Source organism: Salvelinus fontinalis, chromosome 7 (assembly GCF_029448725.1).
Source record: "Salvelinus fontinalis isolate EN_2023a chromosome 7, ASM2944872v1, whole genome shotgun sequence".
Lineage (NCBI taxonomy): Eukaryota > Metazoa > Chordata > Actinopteri > Salmoniformes > Salmonidae > Salvelinus > Salvelinus fontinalis.
Genome location: NC_074671.1, coordinates 18,778,830 through 18,801,435, shown reverse-complemented (window position 1 = coordinate 18,801,435; position 22,606 = coordinate 18,778,830). Strand labels below are relative to the sequence as shown.

The 22,606-nt window shown below is 42.2% G+C and overlaps 2 protein-coding genes across 2 annotated transcripts; both read left to right on the top strand.

Moving 5' to 3' along the window:
• Positions 1–243: 243 nt before the first annotated feature.
• rgs9bp (regulator of G protein signaling 9 binding protein) lies at positions 244–6,769 on the top strand. The gene is made up of 3 exons (XM_055928072.1): positions 244–339; positions 5,212–5,518; positions 6,396–6,769. The coding sequence occupies exons 1-3, from the start codon at positions 244–246 to the stop codon at positions 6,767–6,769; spliced, it is 777 nt and encodes a 258-aa protein (XP_055784047.1).
• Positions 6,770–18,376: 11,607 nt separating this feature from the next.
• On the top strand, positions 18,377–22,580 carry LOC129859156 (2-(3-amino-3-carboxypropyl)histidine synthase subunit 2-like). Its single transcript, XM_055928567.1, has 7 exons — positions 18,377–18,442; positions 18,842–18,999; positions 19,089–19,201; positions 20,398–20,618; positions 20,859–21,548; positions 21,744–21,932; positions 22,120–22,580. The coding sequence occupies exons 2-7, from the start codon at positions 18,850–18,852 to the stop codon at positions 22,254–22,256; spliced, it is 1,500 nt and encodes a 499-aa protein (XP_055784542.1). The 5' UTR covers positions 18,377–18,442; positions 18,842–18,849; the 3' UTR covers positions 22,257–22,580.
• The last annotated feature ends 26 nt before the right edge of the window (positions 22,581–22,606 follow it).

Sequence of the window (22,606 nt, the reverse complement as noted above, 5' to 3'; positions counted from 1 at the left end):
GGAAGGTAAGAGTGGAAGACCTCATGTTTGCCTGTTTTGACTTTGCAAAGTTTTGGAATAAGAATTATGGTGCATGACTTTGTAGCCTGCATGGCCATGGGATTCTGACTGTCCCGGGTGCAGAGTGTTGAATGAGGGGTCTGGCTGGGAAGTGAGTGCAGGGGTGACCGGCGGACTGAAGGACGGGTGGGCTTTGTGCTCGCCTGCTGTGACAGGGTCTGCAGCTCTCGACCAGCAGCCCTCATGCCACTCATCAACAACAAAGTGGGTGACGATGGCACTACCAGTTCACCAAAGACTCTGGAAGAGGGGAAGGTTCTTATCGACTCACTCATAAAGGTGAGATGCTCAGGTTGGCAGTTATGGTTTTGTCAAGTTATGGATTTATCTACAAAGTACCCGTTCAAATAATCTGTCCTCCATTCTTTTCACAAAGGGGTTAGTCAGTCCACTTATCTTGTGATTAAATGAGGATGATAGACTAAGACTTCTGGAAAAGTTTATGTGTAACAAAGCTTTAATGCATGTACTATCATTTGAATGGTTTGGTCTGTTGAGCTCATATTTATTGAGAGATCACGATATCTTAGCCTACTATGTATATAGTGTATATATATCCAATATTTTCTTGCAGATAGTTCTTAAATATGCAGAAATATATTCTCCTAAACTATTACTTGTACTGTATCTGCTTTAGGTTAATTCTTCAGAGGTGAAAATTATTCAAATTCAATTCTAGTTCTGTTAAATTGAAATTGAAAGAATGAATATGCCAAATGATTTACTGCAATATCCCAAATAAACACTGAGCATATGGTAAACAATGCAAATATGCATTATGTGAGTATTCCGTATTAGTCTGTATCAATATAATAAGGTATTAATACAATCCCTGTATCACATAACACCCTGAGTTCACTGAGCACAGATTATTGTCATCCTAATGTGGCTATGTTAAGAGCTGAAACCAGGCCAATGAGTTCTAAATACACTTAAGATTTTCCATCCATAGGGCATAGGACGTCTTACCTTTCTCATATTAACTGAACATATTCCATTGTTAAACTATATAATTTTTTTCCAGAAAGGTCTAATTTATAGGATGAAATAAACATTAAATAATCTGCACGTTCTCATTTGATCTATTTTACTATAAATACAAGAAATCTTAGTTACTGATCCTCCCATGCACTACCTCCTGACAAAGCTGCTGTTATAGTAGACCTAGTAATGCACTGAACCATTAGGCCATATCTTTTCAGTGAAAGTGCTTTATTACCCAAAGGGTAAAAGCACATGTTTTTTTTGTCTTGGTCATAGTTTGTAGTAAGTGCCTGACATCCTTACACAAGAAGTACAATAGGACAGCCAGGATGGCACTGTGACTACAAAATTATATCAACATTTGCTCTCTTAGAAGATCCAATGCAATTTTTTTATCTCAATATCAAATTATTTCTGTGTAAGAATGAAGTACCTTACTGTGATTGTTTTCAATTAAAATAGTCAAAAAGAAAAAAAAAATGCTTCTGAGCAGAGAGCAATTTTTTTGTGGAATTTTACCTTTATTTAACTAGGCAAGTCAGTTAAGAACAAATTCTTATTTTCAATGACGGCCTAGGAACAGTGGGTTAACTGCCTTGTTCAGGGGCAGAACAACAGATTTGTACCTTGTCAGCTCGGGGATTCAAACTTGCAACCTTTCGGTTACTACTCTGTGTTGTTGTCTGTTCACACTGCTATGCTTTATCTTGGCCAGGTCGCAGTTGCAAATGAGAACTTGTTCTCAACTAGCCTACCTTGTTAAATAAAGGTGAAATAAAAAAAATAATAAACTAGTCCAACGCTCTAACCACTAGGCTACCATAAATATCTCAGGCCTGAATTTTGCTAGGACTGTCTGGGTCTGTTATTGGAAGAGAGGTTTGGAACTCGCTTTCTATCTATTGGGCACACACTGGTTGAATCAAGGTTGCTTCCACATAATTTCAATGAAACTACGTAGAACCATGTCTGTGTCCAGTGGGTATTAACTATTTAACGCATAGTGATGTCACCATGGAAGGTTCAAAGCTCCATCCCACCAAAATAGGCTGAAATTTCAGGCAGCCTATTCAAACAGCTCTTACACTAATAGGGCATTATCATAATTTTCACAATTTCACAGTATTATTCCAACCTAATAGTGTGGAAATATATATAAAACAACGGGAAAATCACGTTTCTGACTGCACTGGGCCTTTAAGTCAGTGCATTCGGAAAGTATTCAGACCCCTTCCCTTTTTCCACATTTTGCTACGTTACAGCCTTATTCTAAAATTGATTAAATTTTTTTTTTTAATATGTATTAAAAATATAAAACAGAAATACCTTATTTACATAAGTATTCAGACCCTTTGCTATGAGACTCGAAATTGAGCTCAGGTGCATCCTGTTTCCATTGATCATCCTTGAGATGTTTTTACAACTTGATTGAAGTCCACTTATGGTAAATTCAATTGATTGGACATGATTTGGAAAGGCACACCCATGTCTATATAAGGTCCCACAGTGCATATAAGGTCCCACAGTGACAGTGCATGGAAGAAGTTTGGAACCACCAAGACTCTTCCTAGAGCTGGAGTTTGCCAAAAGGCACATAAAGGACTCTCAGACCATGATAAACAAGATTATCTGGTCTGATGAAACCAAAATTGAACATTTTGGCCTTAATGCCAAGCGTCATGTCTGGAGGAAACCTGGCACCATCCCTACGGTGACGCATGGTGGTGGCAGCATCATGCTGTGGGGATTTTTTTCAGCGGCAGGGACTGGGAGACTAGTCAGGATCGAGGGAAAGATGAACGGAACAAAGTACAGAGAGATCCTTGATGAAAAGCTGCTCCAGAGCGCTCAGGGCCTCAGACTGGGGCGAAGGTTCACCTTCCAACAGGACAACGACCCTAAGCACACAGCCAAGACAACGCAGAAGTGGCTTCAGGACAAGTTTTTGAATGTCCTTGAGTGGTCCAGCCAGAGCCCGCACTTGAACCCGATCAAACATCTCTGGAGAGACCTGAAAATAGCTGTGCAGCGACGCACCCCATCCAATCTTACAGAGCTTGAGGGGATCTGCAGAGAATAATGGGAGAAACTCCCAAAATACAAGTGTGCCAAGCTTGTAGAGTCATACCCAAGAAGACTTGAGGTTGTTGAAGCCAAAGGTGCTTCAACAAAGTACTGAGTAAGGGGCTGAATACTTATGTAAATGTGATATTTCAGTTTTTTATTTCTAATACATTTGCAAAAATGTCTAAAAACCTGGTTTTGTTTTGTCATTATGGGGTATTGTGTGTAGATTAATGAGGGAAAAAACTATTTCATCAAATTTAAAATAAGACTGTAACGTAACAAAATGTGGAAAAAGTCAAGGGGTCTGAATACTTTCTGAATGCATCGTAGCATATCAAAATGTCAAGATATTAATACTGATAATGAATATGACAGTGTGTGATTGAAGAGTGGATACTGTGTCAGAAATGCACAGTGTGGTAGTAGGTTGACCTTTGCTGCACACCTGCAACTCTCCCATGCACTCACTCACTGCCTGTAATATCTCCAATCTGGCTCTACCTTACAGATTCCTATGATGACTAGAAAAGCCCCTATACAAGGTCCTTAGGCTTATCCAAAAATAGATCTATGGCAATCAGATTATTAGTCATAGTTGTCATGTAAACCAATCTGTCAGGCTAAGCGCTGAATGCCTATTAATAACCACTCGTATGATTCAAATCAATGAAACTGTCATACTTTGTAGAAATTTGTCTAACCTGGTGTCTGACTCAGAGCTAGTTAAGAGATTCTGATTTTCAGAGCGATATTAGGTAACTAATAATGACCTCAAACCATAGTTGTTACTTTCTAAGTACCATCGCACCCAAGCAGGCTTTGGTTATCATAAATAGTAGAGCCATTGCACCTCCTGATGGCCAAAAGGGAAATGACAGTATTCATATAAAGTAGCTTGGCCACTAGCTACATTCCTTTCACAGGTTTGAGAGAGAATAGTTGCTGAACCAATGATTGTTGTTGACATAGTCCTCTTCAATATGCCAAATTACTGGAAGTTTGTGTGGAGGACCACAGCAAATTAAAAACCAAGTTCCAGGCATTACTAATGGCCTAAAGGTGCTAGTACAGACATGACAGTATACAGTCAAATTACTTAATTTGTTTAAAGCCGCAGTTCAGAATGTGTGATTTAGCTCAATGGCAGCCCAGCTTCTAAAGCTGAGGGATGAGGTTGGAGAAATGTATGTGGCATGGCCTCATCTAAAGGAGGGAGCGAGAGAGTGTGGGAGTGATTTTGAATTATCAAATAAAATTGAAGTGAATTGTTTACCAGTATTTAATAGTAATTTCCGCTACATACCTACGCCGATCTTAAGCATCATGTCCGTCAGACAACTCATGTGTGGCACAGTATTTAGAATAAGGCAACAACAAAAAAATTGCAAGCTGAGAAGATAGACATACATCTTGTTTCTGGTTTTAAACTGAAACCCTCATACGTTTTTACACAATCGACCACTGTCTTTTGTAATCTCACCCACACCACAAAATTATGCAGTTTGTAAATACATACATTTAACCTAAGACCATTTGCAGACCAGTTGTGTTTACAAAACACAGCACATTTTCCACGAAGGACTATTGCTTGTCTCCTGACCTACAGACACAATGGAAACAAGTATTTAGACTATATTGTGTTGATATCCTTGACGACAGATTGTGGTATATGTATCTGTTGCCGGGTGTAACATTTTCATGTATTTAAAATTGTCTAATCAAATCAAATCAGCAGATCTAAGCAAAGACAACAATTCACCCCCATTGTGTCTCTCTACCTCCTACAGTCCTACAATTGTTTTCAGCACACATCATCTATTCTCACAGATTTAGACAATACAATACAAATGCTATATATTGTGTCTAATCAGTCAACCTTTTTCACACTACTGAGTCTTAGGTGAGCTGTACTGCACTCACTGGCCTGGTTACACATCCACCATTGTTTCTGGAACAATGATGATAAGATGAGATATGTCAAAATAAATATCCACGCTATCACAGTGTGATTGGGAATGGCACAATTGTGTGAAAATGATATTACAGTATGAAATGTTTCGTTTTTACGTGAGTAAATATTTTTTCCCTATTGGCCAACAGGTGGTGGCATGTTACCGCCACCTGGCCTCGTGTGTGGGTGGGTGTACGGACAGCTTGCACCTGCGTGACGAGCTGCGGCTAACGCGGGAGAAGGCCCAGAAGTTAGCGGTGGCCAGCCGTCACCACCTCACGGCACGGCTACGGGATAAGACACTGCCCCAGGAGGAGAGACAGGAGATGGAACTGCTCTGGGTGGCCTTCACCTCCAGTCTGGAACTCCTCCACGCAGACATGTGCAAAGTCTTCAACATGGGTTCCAACTTCTCCCTGATCAATAACAACACCTTAGTGCAGACTGGCATACAAGGTTAGCAAGTGCCACAGTCAGATGGGCAATTTTTCGTATTGTTTTCCACACAAACCTATCCTAAACTGTAGTTAATAAAAACCCACCGGCCGCTGACTCTTTAGCTCTATAGCAGGGGTATTCAAATCTTAACCTACGGCGGTCCGAACTACTGCTGGTTTTCTGTTCTACCTGATCATTACTTGCACCCACCAATTGTCCCAGGTATAAATCAGTCCCTGATTAGAGAGGACTAATGAAAAAAAGCATCCATATAGTCTACATCCATATAGTCTACATCCATATAGTCTACATCCATATAGTCTACATCCATATAGTCTACATCCATATAGTCTACATCCATATAGTCTACATCCATATAGTCTACATCCATATAGTCTACATCCATATAGTCTAGATCCATATAGTCTACATCCATATAGTCTACATCCATATAGTCTACATCCATATAGTCTACATCCATATAGTCTACATCCATATAGTCTACATCCATATAGTCTACATCCATATAGTCTACATCCATATAGTCTAGATCCATATAGTCTACATCCATATAGTCTAGATCCATATAGTCTAGATCCATATAGTCTACATCCATATAGTCTAGATCCATATAGTCTACATCCATATAGTCTACATCCATATAGTCTACATCCATATAGTCTAGATCCATATAGTCTAGATCCATATAGTCTACATCCATATAGTCTACATCCATATAGTCTACATCCATATAGTCTACATCCATATAGTCTACATCCATATAGTCTACATCCATATAGTCTACATCCTAGTCTGGGCTTCCACAAGCTGTGGTAACCTTATTAACATTCGTGGCTAGCTCTTCTTCTCACATGTCTCTTCTCCCACTTTCCAGGGGAAACCAGCGAGGTGACAGCGCGGGCCCTCAGCCTGGCAGACCTGACCCGCGCCGAGGACCAGGTTCCTGCCATCCTGGAGGATCTGGAGCAGAGCCAGCTGGAGGAGGAGATCGCCCATGTGGATGTCATGCTGGAGGACATGGAGGAGAAGGTCAACGTCCTGCGTTGGATGGTGGAGGCCCGCGGGCCCCAGTACGTCGAACCGGCCAGCACGGACAGCGCCTCGTTGGGCCTCTTGTCCACGGACGAGGAGGCAGGTTCCCAAAGCCAGCAGTGCTGCGAGCGCAGCCAGGTTTTCATGGTGCTGGTGCTGTGCAGCGTGGCAGTGGTGATGGTCGTGCTGTCCGTCTACGTGGTCTATCTCTCATGAGGAGGCTTGTCACCAGTGGATTTCACCCAGGTTACGTTGAGCAGTAGGACCTTATGTTGCCATAAATTCCATCCTCATGTCAATTGATATCCGAAAATATGGTTGTTGGAAGAAAGTGGTGTTGTTGAAAGGGCGGGGTACTTTACATATTTCTTTATTTGAATAAAGAGCCACATTTAGAATGTATACACTCCAGATGACACAGTTTGACACTCCCATTTCTGTTAGAAAGTCAATATCAAACACATTCAAAAATAGTTAGATGCCCTATGTAATGTAGTTTAGCTAATGTTAATGTATTGTAGTGGAATGAATTTGAACCATTTTTGCTCTTTACTAATGTATGCTGACATGTGATAGTAATGTGATAGTAAGGTTAATGAATTTCTATTGAAATGCATTGGACATAATCTGTTTATACAACTTGACAGTGGTTGACAAAATACACCCACCACATTTAGGTCCATGTTGTCATTGACACTGAAGGTGTTTGTGCTGCCAGATTACAATGAAGATCTTCGCACATGAGTGCAATGTGTGGGAGCATATCAGTTTGCTGACCTCTTGTGAATATTACATTCTAATGAAGAATTTCATGTGAATATTCTCAATATTGTGGCTTCCGTGTCACTTCAACCAATAGGTTAGCTTATTGCATTACTGATATTGTATCCAGGCTTTCGCAATACAGTAATTATTGCAGGAATATGTGTAGTACTTGTGGAGTATTCTGTTTATATTCTGTCTTCAGAGTCCTCCCTAACCCAAATACCATAAACCTGACCCGGGTCTGGAACAGGTTCTACAATAAATCAAATGGAACATGTGTTGCTGTGTCCCCAGCTTCAGATTCAGGCTAGCAGTTGTGCCAGCAATGCAAGCAAACAGGGAGACTTTTCCACTCAAGGCACATGAAAAATACAAACATTGTAAGTGACATACAGTAGCTGAGAATGTGTTTCCTAAACACAGTGGACGGCCTGTGCACAATTTCATATATTACCAAGGATACACAGGGCCGGACTACCACATTTGGGGCACAGAGGCACTGACCCGATTTTTTGTGTTGACATATTTTTCAGTTTTTATAGCTAATGCTATTGTAGATATTTTGTCAAGAGAAAATGTTGCAGTTTTAAAGTAAATTTCCTGCAATTCTATACTATTTGCTATGGGTCAGAGAGAAAATGTGCTGTTTTATAGCTCATCTAATGCTATTGTTCACATTTTGCCATGAGGCTGAGAGAAAATGTTGCTGTTTTAAAGCAAATTTCCTGCTATTCTACACATTTTGGCAAGAGACTGAGAGAACATTTGGCAGTTTTTAAGATAATTTCCTGCTATTCTACACATTTTGCTATCATATGCTATCTGGGGGGCCCCCGACCTCCAGGTGGTCTCCAACCCGGTTCGGTAATCCGGCCCTGAGGATACAGGTCAAGCCATTAACTAATGTCTCTTAATTCCATATTCCAAAAGTAGAGTAAAGGTTTGTGTAGCTTCTGTATTAAATGGTAATCTGCTAAATCTTTCAACACCCAAGCTGTGGTGTAAAAACTGTGAATACCATATTATATTTCATTAACAGAGCATTACAACTTTTAATGAACTGCAGTAGTATAGTAATAGCTTATGTAATAGATAATATGTACATGTTTATTCATACCCATCAACTGTAAACTCAGCAAAAAAAGAAACATCCTCTCACTGTCAACTGCGTTTATTTTCAGCAAACTTAACATATGTAAATATTTGTATGAACATAACAAGATTCAACAACTGAGACATTAATAACTGAGCAAATTCCACAGACATGTGACTAACAGAAATTGAATAATCTGTCCCTGAACAAAGGGGGGGTCAAAATTAAAAGTAACAGTCCGTATCTGGTGTGGCCACCAGCTGCATTAACTACTGCAGTGCATCTCCTCCTCATGGACTGCACCAGATTTGCCAGTTCTTGCTGTGAGATGTTACCCCACTCTTCCACCAAGGGACCTGCAAGTTCCTGGACATTTCTGGGGGGAATTGCCCTAGCCCTCACCTTCCAATCCAACAGGTTCCAGACGTGCTCAATGGGATTGAGATCCGTGCTCTTTGCTGGCCTTGGCAGAACACGGACATTCCTGTCTTGCAGGAAATCACGCACAGAACGAGCAGTACGGCTGGTGGCATTGTCATGATGGAGGGTCATGTCAAGATGAGCCTGCAGGAAGGGTACCACATGAGGGAGGAGGATGTCTTCCCTGTAACGCACAGCGTTGAGATTGCCTGCAATGACAACAAGCTCAGTCCGATGATGCTGTGACATACCGCACCAGACCATGACGGACCCTCCACCTCCAAATCGATCCCACTCCAGAGTACAGGCCTCGGTGTAACGCTCATTCCTTCGACGATAAACGCGAATCCGACCATCACCCCTGGTGAGACAAAAGCATGACTCGTCAGTAAAGAGCACTTTTTGCCAGTCCTGTCTGGTTCGCCTATGGGTTTGTGCCCATAGGCGACGTTGCTGCCGGTGATGTCTGGTGAGGACCTGCCTTACAACAGGCCTACAAGCCCTCAGTCCAGCCTCTCTCAGCCTATTGCGGACAGTCTGAGCACTGATGGGGGGATTGTGCATTCCTGGTGTAATCCTGCCATCCTGTACCTGTCCCGCAGGTGTGATGTTCGGCTGTACCGATCAGGTGCAGGTGTTGTTACACGTGGTCTGCCACTGCAAGGACAATCAGCTGTCTGTCCTGTCTTCCTGTAGCGCTGTCTTAGGCGTCTCACAGTACGGACATTGCAATTAATTGCCCTGGCAACATCTGCAGTTCTCATGCCTCCTTGCAGCATGCCTAAGGCACGTTCATGCAGATGATCAGGGGCCCTGGGCATCTTTCTTTTGGTATTTTTCAGAGACAGCAGAAAGGCCTCTTTAGTGTCCTACGTTTTCATAACTGTGACCTTAATTGCCTACCGTCTGTAAGCTGTTAGTGTCTTAACGACTGTTCCACAGGTGCATGTTCATTAATTGTTTATGGTTCATTGAACAAGCATGGGAAACAGTGTTTAAACCCTTTACAATGAAGATCTGTGAAGTTATTTGGATTTTTACGAATTATCTTTGAAAGACAGAGTCCTGAAAAAGGGACATTTCTTTTTATGCTGAGTTTATTAGTGGTGAATAATTCATACATGTTCTGTGGCAATTATAGCTCAACATTACTTTCCTATCAGTTTCTTCAGTCTTGAACACACATGTGCATTGTGCACTGACTAGACTATTGACCCTTCAGGGACATTAGACATTAAAGAAATGTAGCATACTGTAAATACTGTGTACAATAGCATGGTCAAATCTACTCAAAGACCACTCTGCAATAGAATTTCTAATAAAAATCAAAAGAAAATGCAAATACCATTTATTGACTGTTGACTCAATTGGCCTACAAGAACAGCTGTTTCCATCCTGATCATTTGTTATCGTTCTGCTTTGGTCATCAATCCCAGAGAGAAGAAAAGTCAGGGGGTCTGCTCTGAGGAGGTGCCTGTCCATCCTGTACCAATATGTCCAGTCCCGCTGTAAATTGAATATAACTTTTAAGGATTAATGAAGCATTTATAAACCCTATATGGCCTGCTGTAGAAATCATACATAAGGCACCACTCATTCTTGCCAGTCACACCACACCTCAACATAGTTATGTTATAGAGTCAAATTCGGGGGCTTGATTGGTGTCACAGTTTTGCCACAGGCCCAACTATCACACCTGACTCCAATAATCACCTAATCATGATCTTAAGTTTAAAATGCAATTTGATTAATCAGCTATGTTTGCTAGGGATGGAGAAAAATTGTGACACCAATCAGGCCCCGAGGACTGGAGTTGCCCACCTCTGCGAGATCAAGTGAAGTCTCACTACAGCAGAGAGGAAGAGGAAGAGAGAGACACAACTCTATCCAGCAGGTGGCGTTTTTTCATTTTTTTCGCTCACAAAGCATGGAGTTTTGTATGGAGGTCAATGAAAGAGTGTTGAATTTGGTCAACAAAACAATGTATGGCTTATTTGCTATGTGAGGTTTATTTGATCAAATACAAGTTGTGTAACGCTTAGGTTGTTACGAGTGTACTGATATAAGGACACGTGACATCCCGGCAACTTTGAGAAAGAACACCTTATATCGGAGTTGTATCAAGATGGCTATGCATATTCATGGCATGAGGCTAGTAGCATACCATCTCGCTCCATTGAATACAGGCGGTTGACATCTACAACCCTCATCGAATATTTAAAAAAAAGTTACAATAACTAGATGTATTCACCAATCCAAAGAAAGATTAGGCGGGAGCTAGACAGCCCGCCGTGCCTCTTTGTGGACAACAACTCCCATTGTTAGGGCGGAGAGACGTATCTTGTCAGTATATCCATAATCTCTGACTAAAGTGAACTGAAAGGACAGGTTTGACAATGTCATTGAATCAAAGACTTGCATTTCACTCGCGGTTGAACAAATGTACTTTAAACTGAGTATTTTGTTTATATAAACATTTTATGTTTATTGTACTAGGTAAGTTTACTGAGAACACATTCTCATTTACAGCAACGACCTGGGGAATAGTTGCAGGGGAGAGGAGGGGGGGGATCAATGAGCCAATTGGAAGAGTATTGGCATACTAGGTCGAAAACAAAATAATACACATGGACCAGTGGCGGTCGGTGTCGTTTAATATGAGGGAGGACGATTATATTATTTGTTAGCATGGCCTTATTTCTACTACAGCATATTGGATGACTGTCATTCATATTCCATTCACCCAGTTCAATGTAACATCGATAGGTTTAGGCTACTACATGATACTCAAATTATCCCTATACCCATCATGAAGTTGCTTCAACCTAGCCTATAAATGAAAGTTTACAACGTAGGTGCACACAGGTCGAGATAAATATTTGAAGTGACAGACAGTGACACATGGACAGAAAGAGACACATTCAATACCGCCTTGCACACTCTTGCCTGCATCTAGCTGATCTAAGCCGTAATCATTAGTCCAACAGTTGCAAATGAGAATTTCTATTGGACAAATTCAGGTAGGTTTATCCCGGTTTCATTCCGTTTGCAACAGAATCGGCATAATGAATACACCCCTGATCACACGCAAACAGTTCACTTTCATAGCCATATACAAACAGCTCGTTGTATTCCTTCTCGCATCTACAATTTGTCATCCTCTCACCTTTTTCCTTCGCTTGTGGACTTCAAGGCAGAACACATCAGCTGTCTGTGACCAGGCAAAAAAAAAATTCCAAGCCAAACCTTCATATAATAACCGCTACACACAGCCTACATCGTTGTCACCATATTAGATAAAGTAACATCGTCGTCAACAAAGCTAATAGAACTGACGCGTTAGTTAACCCGCTACAATCATGCAGTACAGTGTACAGTCATTAAGCAATTTAGCAGTTAAACCGGCGGGCCCCAGTGGCAATAAGTTAGTAGATCCCAAAGTTTACCTTGACTTGGAAGAGTTCCTGTGTTTGATAGTCATAGCCAGGTGTGAGCCTGGTGTTTGAGCCGAGTGTTTGAGTTGGCTATACTAGCTCGCTGGATTTGCTAAGTAAGTGAAAGTGAAACTAAATGACGGAATATAGATAGCCCTCTCTCTCTCTCTCTTTCTCTCGCTCTTGCTCCTCCTTCAAGAATGCATTAATTTGTTCAAAACTGTTCAACTGTTGTCTTTCTATCTCTTTGAGTCAACTACTCACCACATTTTATGCACTGTAGTGCTAGCTAGCTGTAGCTTATGCTTTCAGTGCTATATCAAATCAAATCAAATTTTATTTGTCACATACACATGGTTAGCAGATGTTAATGCGAGTGTAGTGAAATGCTTGTGCTTCTAGTTCCGACAATGAAGTAATAACCAACGAGTAATCTAACCTAAAAATGTCACAACAACTACCTTATAGACACAAGTGTAAAGGGATGAAGAATATGTACATAAAAATATATGAATGAGTGATGGTACAGAACGGCATAGGCAAGATGCAGTAGATGGTATAGAGTACAGTATATGCATATGAGATGAGTAATGTAGGGTATGTAAACATTATATTAAGTGGCATTGTTTAAAGTGGCTAGTGATACATTTTTTACATCAATTTTTACATTATTAAAGTGGCTGGAGTTGAGTCAGTATGTTGGCAGCAGCCACTCAATGTTAGTGGTGGCTGTTTAACAGTCTGATGGCCTTGAGATAGAAGCTGTTTTTCAGTCTCTCGGTCCCGGCTTTGATGCACCTGTACTGACCTTGTCTTCTGGATGATAGTGGGGTGAACAGGCAGTGGCTCGGGTGGTTGTTGTCCTTGATGATCTATATGGCCTTCCTGTGACATCGCGTGGTGTAGGTGTCCTGGAGGGCAGGTAGTTTGCACCCGGCGATGCGTTGTCCAGACCTCACTACCCTCTGGAGAGCCTTACGGTTGTGAGCGGAGCAATTGTCGTAGCAGGCAGTGATACAGCCCGACAAGCTGCTCTCGATTGTGCATCTGTAAAAGTTTGTGAGTGATTTTGGTGACAAGCCGAATTTCTTCAGCCTCCTGAGGTTGAAGAGGCGCTGTTGCGCCTTCTTCACCACGCTGTCTGTGTGGGTGGACCAATTCAGTTTGTCCGTGAAGTGTACGCCGAGGAACTTAAAACTTACTACCCTCTCCACTACTGTCCCGTCGATGTGGATAGGGGGGTGCTCCCTCTGCTGTTTCCTGAAGTCCTTTGTTTTGTTGACGTTGACGTTGAGTGTGAGGTTATTTTCCTGACACCACACTCCGAGGGCCCTCACCTCCTCCCTGTAGGCCGTCTCGTCGTTGTTGGTAATCAAGCCTACCACTGTTGTGTCGTCTGCAAACTTGATGATTGAGTTGGAGGCGTGCATGGCCACGCAGTCGTGAGGGAACAGGGAGTACAGGAGAGGGCTCAGAACGCATCCTTGTGGGGCCCCAGTGTTGAGGATCAGCGGGGTGGAGATGTTGTTACCTACCCTCACCACCTGGGGGCGGCCCGTCAGGAAGTCCAGTACCCAGTTGCACAGGGCGGGGTCGAGACACAGGGTCTCGAGCTTGATGACGAGTTTGGAGGGTACTATGGTGTTAAATGCTGAGCTGTAGTTGATGAACAGCATTCTCACATAGGTATTCCTCTTGTCCAGATGGGTTAGGGCAGTGTGCAGTGTGGTTGCGATTGCATCGTCTTTGGACCTATTGGGGCGGTAAGCAAATTAGAGTGGGTCTAGGGTGTCAGGTAGGGTGGAGGTGATATGGTCCTTGACTAGTCTCTCAAAGCACTTCATGATGACGGAAGTGAGTGCTACGGGGCGGTAGTCTTTTAGCTCAGTTACCTTAGCCTTCTTGGGAACAAGAACAATGGTGGCCCTCTTGAAGCATGTGGGAACAGCAGTCTGGGATAAGGATTGATTGAATATGTCCGTAAACACACCAGCCAGCTGGTCTGCGCATGCTCTGAGGACTCGGCTGGGGATGCCGTCTGGGCCTGCAGCCTTGCGAGGGTTAACACGTTTAAATGTTTTACTCACGTCGGCTGCAGTGAAGGAGAGTCCACAGGTTTTGGTAGCGGGCCGTGTCAGTGGCACTGTATTGTCCTCAAAGCGAGTAAAGAAGTTGTTTAGTCTGTCTGGGAGCAAGACATCCTGGTCCGCGACAGGGCTGGTTATCTTTTTGTAATCCGTGATTGACTGTAGACCCTGCCACATACCTCTTGTGTCTGAGCCGTTGAAATGCGACTCTACTCTGTCTCTATACTGACGCTTAGCTTGTTTGATTGCTGCTGAGGGTAGAACGGCTCACAATAATGGCCGGAACTGAGCAAATGGAATGGCATCCAACACCTGCAAACTGTGTGATGCATTTGATACCATTCCACCTATTCCACTCCAGTCATTACCACAAGCCCATTCTCCCCAATTAAGGTGCCACCAACTTCCTGTTATTCATTCTCTGATGCTTTGATTGGGTGGACAACATGTCAGTTCATGCTGCAAGAGCTCCGATAGGTTGGAGGATGTCCTCCGAAAGTTGTCATAATTACTGTGTAAGTCTATGGAAGGGGGTGAAAAACCATGAGCCTCCTAGGTTTGTATTGAAGTTAATGTAACCAGAAGAGGACGGAAGCTAGATTGTCCTCCGGATACACCATGGAGCTACCCTGCAGCGCGCTGTTGAGGCTACTGTAGACCTTCATTGCAAAACAATGTGTTTTAATAAATAATTTGGTGACGTGAATATATTTTGTATAGTTTTATCTAAAAAGGATTACTTTATAAATGTTTCACAATTTTTTTGATATGACATTCACTGAGGAGAATGGTCCTCCCCTTCCTCCTCTGAGGAGCATCCACTGGAGAGGACAGATAAAGTTTCACTACAGTTGTCCTCCAATGCTCCAACCTCCTAACATTTCCTCTCTGAAGATAACTTTGACAAGCTGCATCAGCTCATGCTGTCAACAATGTAACACTAATTCTGGCTCTTGCAGCCTTTACAAAAGTGGTATGATCGTCGGTGCCAGGCGCGCAAATTCCAATATCTCAGAATCGTCTCATCTCCTGGGATTTTCATGCACAACAGTGTCTAGGGTTTACCCAGAATGCTGCGACAAACAAAAAACCTCAAGTCAGTGGCAGTTCTGTGGGTGGAAATAGCTAATTGATGAGAGAGATCGAAGGAGAATGGCAAGAATCGTGCAAACTAACAGGCGTGCCTCAAACAGGCAAATAACAGTGCAGTATAACAGTGGTGTGCAGAGCGGCATCTCAGAACGTGCAACTCGTTGGTCCTCTCGTTGGTCCTTGTCACAGATGGGTTATTGCAGCAAATGACCACACCGGGTTCCACTCCTATCAACTAAATCAAGTGGAAGTGGGCATGCGATCACCAACACTGGACAATTGAGGAGTGGAAAAACATTGCCTGGTCCGGATTTGGTATAAGCAGCATGAATCAATGGCTCCAACCTGCATAGTCAGGCTGGTGGCAATGGTGTAATGGTGTGTGGAATGTTTTCCTGTCACACATTAGGTCCCTTGATACCAATTGAGCAACGTTTGAATGCCACACCTTGTAGAATCCATGCCCCAAATAATTCAGGCTATTCTGGAGGCAAAGGGGAGACCTGGGACTAGATGGGTGTACCTAATAAACTGGCCACTGAGTGTACAGCTGCATGACATGAGCCATCCTACCGCTCTCTTCCAGGTTGGATAGAAAGTTGCTGTGTGTCAACCAGTCTGTTAATACCAAATAATAAAGTTAGTCCACCCTCAAAACACTAGCTTACTACAACCACACAACTCAAACGCCGGTTCACCAGTATGAACAAAAAATAACTGCTTTTTTTGTTCAAGCCCTCAAGAACGTTTGTTTTCTAAATATGATCATCTGTTTACATCTGCCAATTTATTGGCTGTCCAGTATCCAGACAACCTGTCACCAGAGCTTCCTATATAGGTAGCCTCTTTCTGTAACGTGTTGAGGCCGGCAATTAAGGAAAATGAGAAGCTCAATTAAAGATGACCTTCTGCCCAGTTTCCCTGATGTTGTTACAGAAATCAAGCTGTTTTTACCATCCCTGAAACTGTCGCTTCTGGGGAAAGATTGTTTTCTAAACTAAAACTAATAAAGAACTACATAAGAAGCATTAGGCTTGGTCGGATATGGTCTTTTGAACACCTGAGTAAGCTCCACTCATTGCACTGGCCGTCGTAGCCTTGACCATGGCATTTGCTTGCCGATATCACCCTTTACCTTTCAATCAGTTTAATGTGTTCTTTGTCAAGACCTGGGGCACTTTTTCCAGTCGCATTCCTAAAACCCAAGAAACAACCACTTAGCTTTCTAGTACATATGGAAATTAAAGTGGTTTATGAATGAATGACTTTTGCCTCTGATAGATGATTTATTTTACTTTTAGAAAGCAGAGAATGAGAAGTTCTGGAAAATCAGACAGAGTTTATGGAAATGGTCAGTATACTATACATCATGATTGAACCATTCCACTTTAGAGCTCTTAAAGTATTGCTTCATTCACCATACATGTGTAGCACCCATCTTAGTGATGTCTTTTCACTATTTATTTATGTCTTATGATCAGAAACATATATGTGGTTTATGTGACTAATAGCCAAGTCTGTCTGTTGTAGAATGCTGAGCAAGATCGTCATTTGACTCCAATATGAAAAATCGACACTGAAGTGGCAGGACTGAAAATCATCATTGAATTTCACAAACTTGACACTATGAAATACCTTGCAGAAAAGAAGGCTTTGGAAGTGGGAGGGATATTGTTATTTATTTTTTCAGATAAACACTCCAAATAGCCTACCCGACCGCTCGGTGGCGTCTGCATGGTCCTAAAGCACACCTTCGCTTCGTTTTGTATCACAATCCAATGATAAAACTGGAATGCAATTTCAGAATGTAAGGGGAACATGTCCCCCCCCCCCCACCCCCCCTTCCCCCATCACCAGTGAAAGTTGCACCCCTGCACAATTGTATCCATGGATTATTGTCTTTTCTCATTTGCTTAATAAAAATACACATGGAAAGCGCAATAATATAAATTCTGGATAATGATACGGTGGCCCTAGGATATCAGCTATAACTACTGATATTTCCTCACTTCTACTAATTGTCTATTTCTGATTTTGGTCTACTAAACGTCACTTTTGGCCATAGGCCATAAACAAGTTCTGACCGATGGACTCCCCCCATGTCTTTCAGGTTCATTCTTCATTTGTCTCACTGTGGTTCATGGATTCTATCGCGTCTGGATGTGACACCGGGATGTCGAGGAAGAGCTGGTCATCTGTACCACTGTAGCTCAAAAAGAACCCATTTGGACGAAGGGTCATGAGTTGACCACTGCCTCCATTTTGTGTTTGATAAAAGTCCATCACTATAGGACCAAACAACCACTTGCCGATGACATGAAAAGCAGGCAGAGAACATGCTTGGATGTGTATTGACATTGACATTTCTAGTTTGAGGACCAAACCATGAAATGGTGAAAGCTGCACTGTCCAACTATCTCCTCTATTTATAATTTGCCTGGTGTGTTTTCATATTACAGAGTACCCTACAAAATGAATGAAATGTCATTTATAATAGGATGTGACAACAGATATTAACATATTGCAATTTATGCTAATGCATTCCTTTCATTCAGAAAGAAACCTGTGTATTTTGTGTTTGAGTATGCTGTAGAAATTCATTGATATATTTGCAATGCTGTCCAAAGTGTGCATTTACGGCTATGTATTCACAGTAAATAAACTTGATATGATGCAGCTCCATATTCTAACTCAGTTGTTTTAAATACTAGGGGACTCAGGTGAGTCATTGAACACACATTAAATTTCTGTACATTCCAATGGATGTGTTTAATGACAAGATATTGTAAAACTGTTTGAAGGAAAGCATTACTTAAGAATTACTTAAGTATATAAAATATAATTTTGTCCATATCAGACTTGTTTTTTAAAATTATTATTTACTATCCCCGAGGAATAATAATCTTTGCACAGGGGGCCTTTATTGTGAAATGTGACGGAAACAACCCGGAAGTTATTTATTGTCGTCCCACACGTGTGTTTAAACGCGTCTACACCCGTAAGTTTAGCCTGTCAGTTATAATTTGTTATCTGAATTATTGACGAATACTTTATTCTGGTGGTCATGTCTTTATGAGAAAGCTTGCATCCAATATTGTCTATGCCTGGGTCACCTCTCTAAAATATTTAATTTGACATCACGTTGGGTCATCATTCATGAGCTAGCTAGTACGCAGCTAGCAAGCTTGATGTACAGTAGCATGTATCGACACATACATTAATAATACACAGATACCCAGCAGAAATTCCATGTTCTGTTGTAGCAGCATTTATCATAGACGAGGAAATGCATAGTGAACCTTCATTGTCATCTTGCTACATTTCAAGAAAGTGCATCCGGTGATTGTGTGGTCCATGGGATGATATGTTAATTCCACTAGCTATTTTCTATTCTTAGATGTTACAATGACTGATGCATTCAGCACCAACAGTGAACTGGTTCTTCAGCGCGTGCTGGACGTGACACCAGAGAAGGATGTTCACTGTGGGAATCTAGATGAGCATTATCAGATCAAGGCGACATGCCATTTCATCAATGATCATCAGTTCAAAAAGGTATGAGGATTCAACAACGCAGTTGTGTGTGTGTGTGTGTGTGTGTGTGTGTGTGTGTGTGTGTAAATTATAAATCATTTGTGCTTTAGGTTGCCTTGCAATTTCCAGATGAGGTGCTGGTTGATTCAATAGCAATTGCTGCAGAGATCGAGAAGGGAACCAAAGCAAAACTATTCATCCTTGGAGATACGTCCTATGGCAGGTAGGAAAACATTGTTGTGTTATTATCAAAAACATGAAAGTGATAGAAAATTTAAACATATTTAATTATTTCTTATTGAATGAGACTAGTGCATTTTGTGGTTTGGGGTCAGCCAGAATGTTCTGGAGTGGGTGTACAGCAGCTTGGTGGAGTGCATCCTCACGTTCAATATGACAGTCTGGTATGGTAATCTGAGCGTGAGGAGTAAAAGCAAACTGACCAGAATAGTTAACACAGCCATCAAAGTAATTGGTCGACCACAGGCACATTTGAGCATTCTGTTCCACAAGGCAACCAAAAGGAAGACACTGGCTGTCGTTGGCGACCCCCTCCCACCCGCTACACCCTCAGTTCGAGAGGCTTCCCTCTGGCCGGCGCTTCAGAATGCCCATGGCCAAGAAGAACGTGTTTTAACATTAATTTGTTGGATTACTAAATGCAAAGTAAATTGTATCGGTATATGTACTTATCTATGAGGTGCAGTTGGGACAGTGGTCGGTTGTGAGTGAATGATGATGTGAGAATGTATGTGTAACAGTTTTAACTTTACGTCCGTCCCTTCGCGAACCAGGGACCCTCTGCACACCCAACTGACACCCACAAAGCGTCGTTACCCATCGCTCCACAAAAGCCACTGCCCTTGCAGAGCAAGGGTAACCACTACTTCAAGGTCTCAAAGCGAGTGACGTAACCGATTGAAACGCTATTAGCGCGCACCACCGCTAACTATTTCACATCTGTTACACTCACCCCCCTTTCGACCTCCTCCTTTTTTCCCAGCAACCAGTGATCCGGGTCAACAGCATCAATGTAACAGTATAACTTTACGTCCGTCCCCTCACCCATACCCGGGCTCCTCTGCACACATCAACAACAGTCCCCCACGAAGCGTCGTTACCCATCGCTCCACAAAAGCAAGAGCAAGGGGAACCACTACTTCAAGGTCTCAAAGCGAGTGACGTAACCGATTGAAACGCTATTAGTGCGCACCACCGCTAACTAGCTAGCAATTTCACATCCGTTACATATGTGATTGATTATTTTAATGGAAGGTGATGCCAAAGAAAAATGTCCATCTGGGATGGACAATAACGTTTTATTCTGTTCTATTTGCAAGCATTCTTTTTGCCATTATTTGTTTAATCATTTGACATTCACCACTATAACCTTATTGTCAATACTCTTGATATTTCCAGTTGTTGTGTAGATGAAGTTGCAGCGGAGCATGTGGGCGCAGACTGCATCGTACACTACGGGAGGGCTTGTCTCAGCCCATCCAGAAGACTCCCTCTGATGTACGTCTTTGAGAGGAAACCTGTGGTCCTGGAGAAGTGTGTCTCCTCCTTCAGAGAGCTATACCCCAACAGACAGAGTCACGTCATCCTCTTGTATGATGTCAACTATGATCACATTAATGGTAAGCCTTTCAGCTTCACACAATGACGTATGTCCCTTTTGTCCCATTGTGTGAATGTTTTTTAAGCCGGGTAACTTTGAGTTTGTGATATCCTAACAAAGGAATGTGAGCGATTTATACTTTTTCCTCAGGTTGATTTGCGACATAGTTTTAGAAATAAATTAAAACGAGATATGCGTTTCAACATATTTTAGCAATTTACTTAATACTGGTTTATAGCATGATAATGTCTCTCCTCAGACGATCTTCTGGCGCTGCTGTCCTCTGAGTATCCGAACATTGTCGCCTCAACCCTTCACGTGGACGGAGAACTTTGCTACAGTCACGGAGAAACACATGGACAACACAATGTCAGCAGTTCTCAGTGTCAAAACGGTGATCAAGTCGTTCACCAGTTCGGAAGGCAGTTTGTCTTGAAATGTGGACAGACCATTGAGGACTACAGTGTGTTTTTTATCGGCCATGAAGGTGCAACCATGACAAACTTCATGATGACTTGGAACCGCTGCTCTTTCTGCTCTTTTGACCCTGTAACAATGACAGGTCGGACTGAGTCGATCAGTATCAACAAAGCTTTGATGAAGCGATATTACGCAATAGAGAGGGCAAAGGATGCCAGTGTGGTGGGCATTCTTGTGGGTACACTTGGCGTGGCAAACTACCTCACCATCATCGAGCAGCTGAAAGAAACCATCCACAGAGCAGGGAAAAAGAGCTACATGTTTGCCATGGGGAAACTGAATGTGGCCAAACTGGCTAACTTTCTTGAGATTGACATTTATGTACTGATCGCATGTCCTGAGAACTCTCTGTTGGACTCCAGTGAGTTCTACAAACCGGTCGTGACCCCCTTTGAAATGGAGGTGGCCTGCAACAAGAAAAGGGAATGGTCAGGAGAGTACGTCACAGACTTCCGCGATCTGCTTCCAGGTAGGATCTGATTGACATTGATTTGTTCCTGAATTAAAGTTTTGTGAGGAAGAATAGACCTGGTGTTTTACTGTGTGTATCTTGGCCTGGTCCCAGATCTGTTTATGTCATCATGCCAGGAGTTGGCATGACAGTACAAAAACAGATCTGGGACCAGGCCATAGGTATCAAGACTAATAGTAAAACCTGCTGTAGGTGGATCTAAGCATGTGCCCTTGGCGAAACCTGACGATTTCGAGGATGGTGATGAGACTGATGTCTCCCTCATCACCGGAGCTTTACGAATGACCCGCTTCTCGTCCAGTGAGCCAGTGTCTTCGTCACGCGACTCCTCACTCGTCCTACGGAACCAGGCGCTCACTGTGGCCAATGCTAACACAGCTGGTATGATATATGGGAAGAACCGACATAAATATCTAAAAACAGGCAAAATTCACAGAATTGTGACAGTCTCGATTGGGTTGGGGTTTAAACTCTATAATGGGATTGCAAGACCATTAATAAAGATGCTGTTGAGTGGTAACTTTTCTTGAGTTACAACTTTCATAATTTCCTCATCTGTTTGTTTTAGCCACGTTCCTGGCGGGTCGTAGCTGGCAGGGACTGGAGCAGAAATTGGGAGAAACACCGGTGGTGAAAGCATTAGAGGGAAGGAAAGGCATTGCCATTGCCTACGAAGAGGAGCCGACGATTGACACGGACCATTGATCATGAAGGCACTCATCACATCCAGATTATTAGTCCATTGCAAATGTTTTACATATAATATCAATCAATATATTATGTTGCTTCATAGCTCAACAGTTTCCAATTTAAGTTATCAATCTTCTGACAAATTTAAGGCTTTACCGGGATTATTGCATAACTAAGCTATATCGGGTGCATTATATTCGCGCGAGTCACGTCAACATAGACACGTCAAAACTGCTACACTGAAGTGTGTCATGGAGGGAGAACTTAAAAGCACATACCTTTTTGTTATATTGATGTTTTTTTGAAGCATACGTATATAAACGTTTAAATGTGAGACCACTTGCTTGGACTTAAATGCACTCATC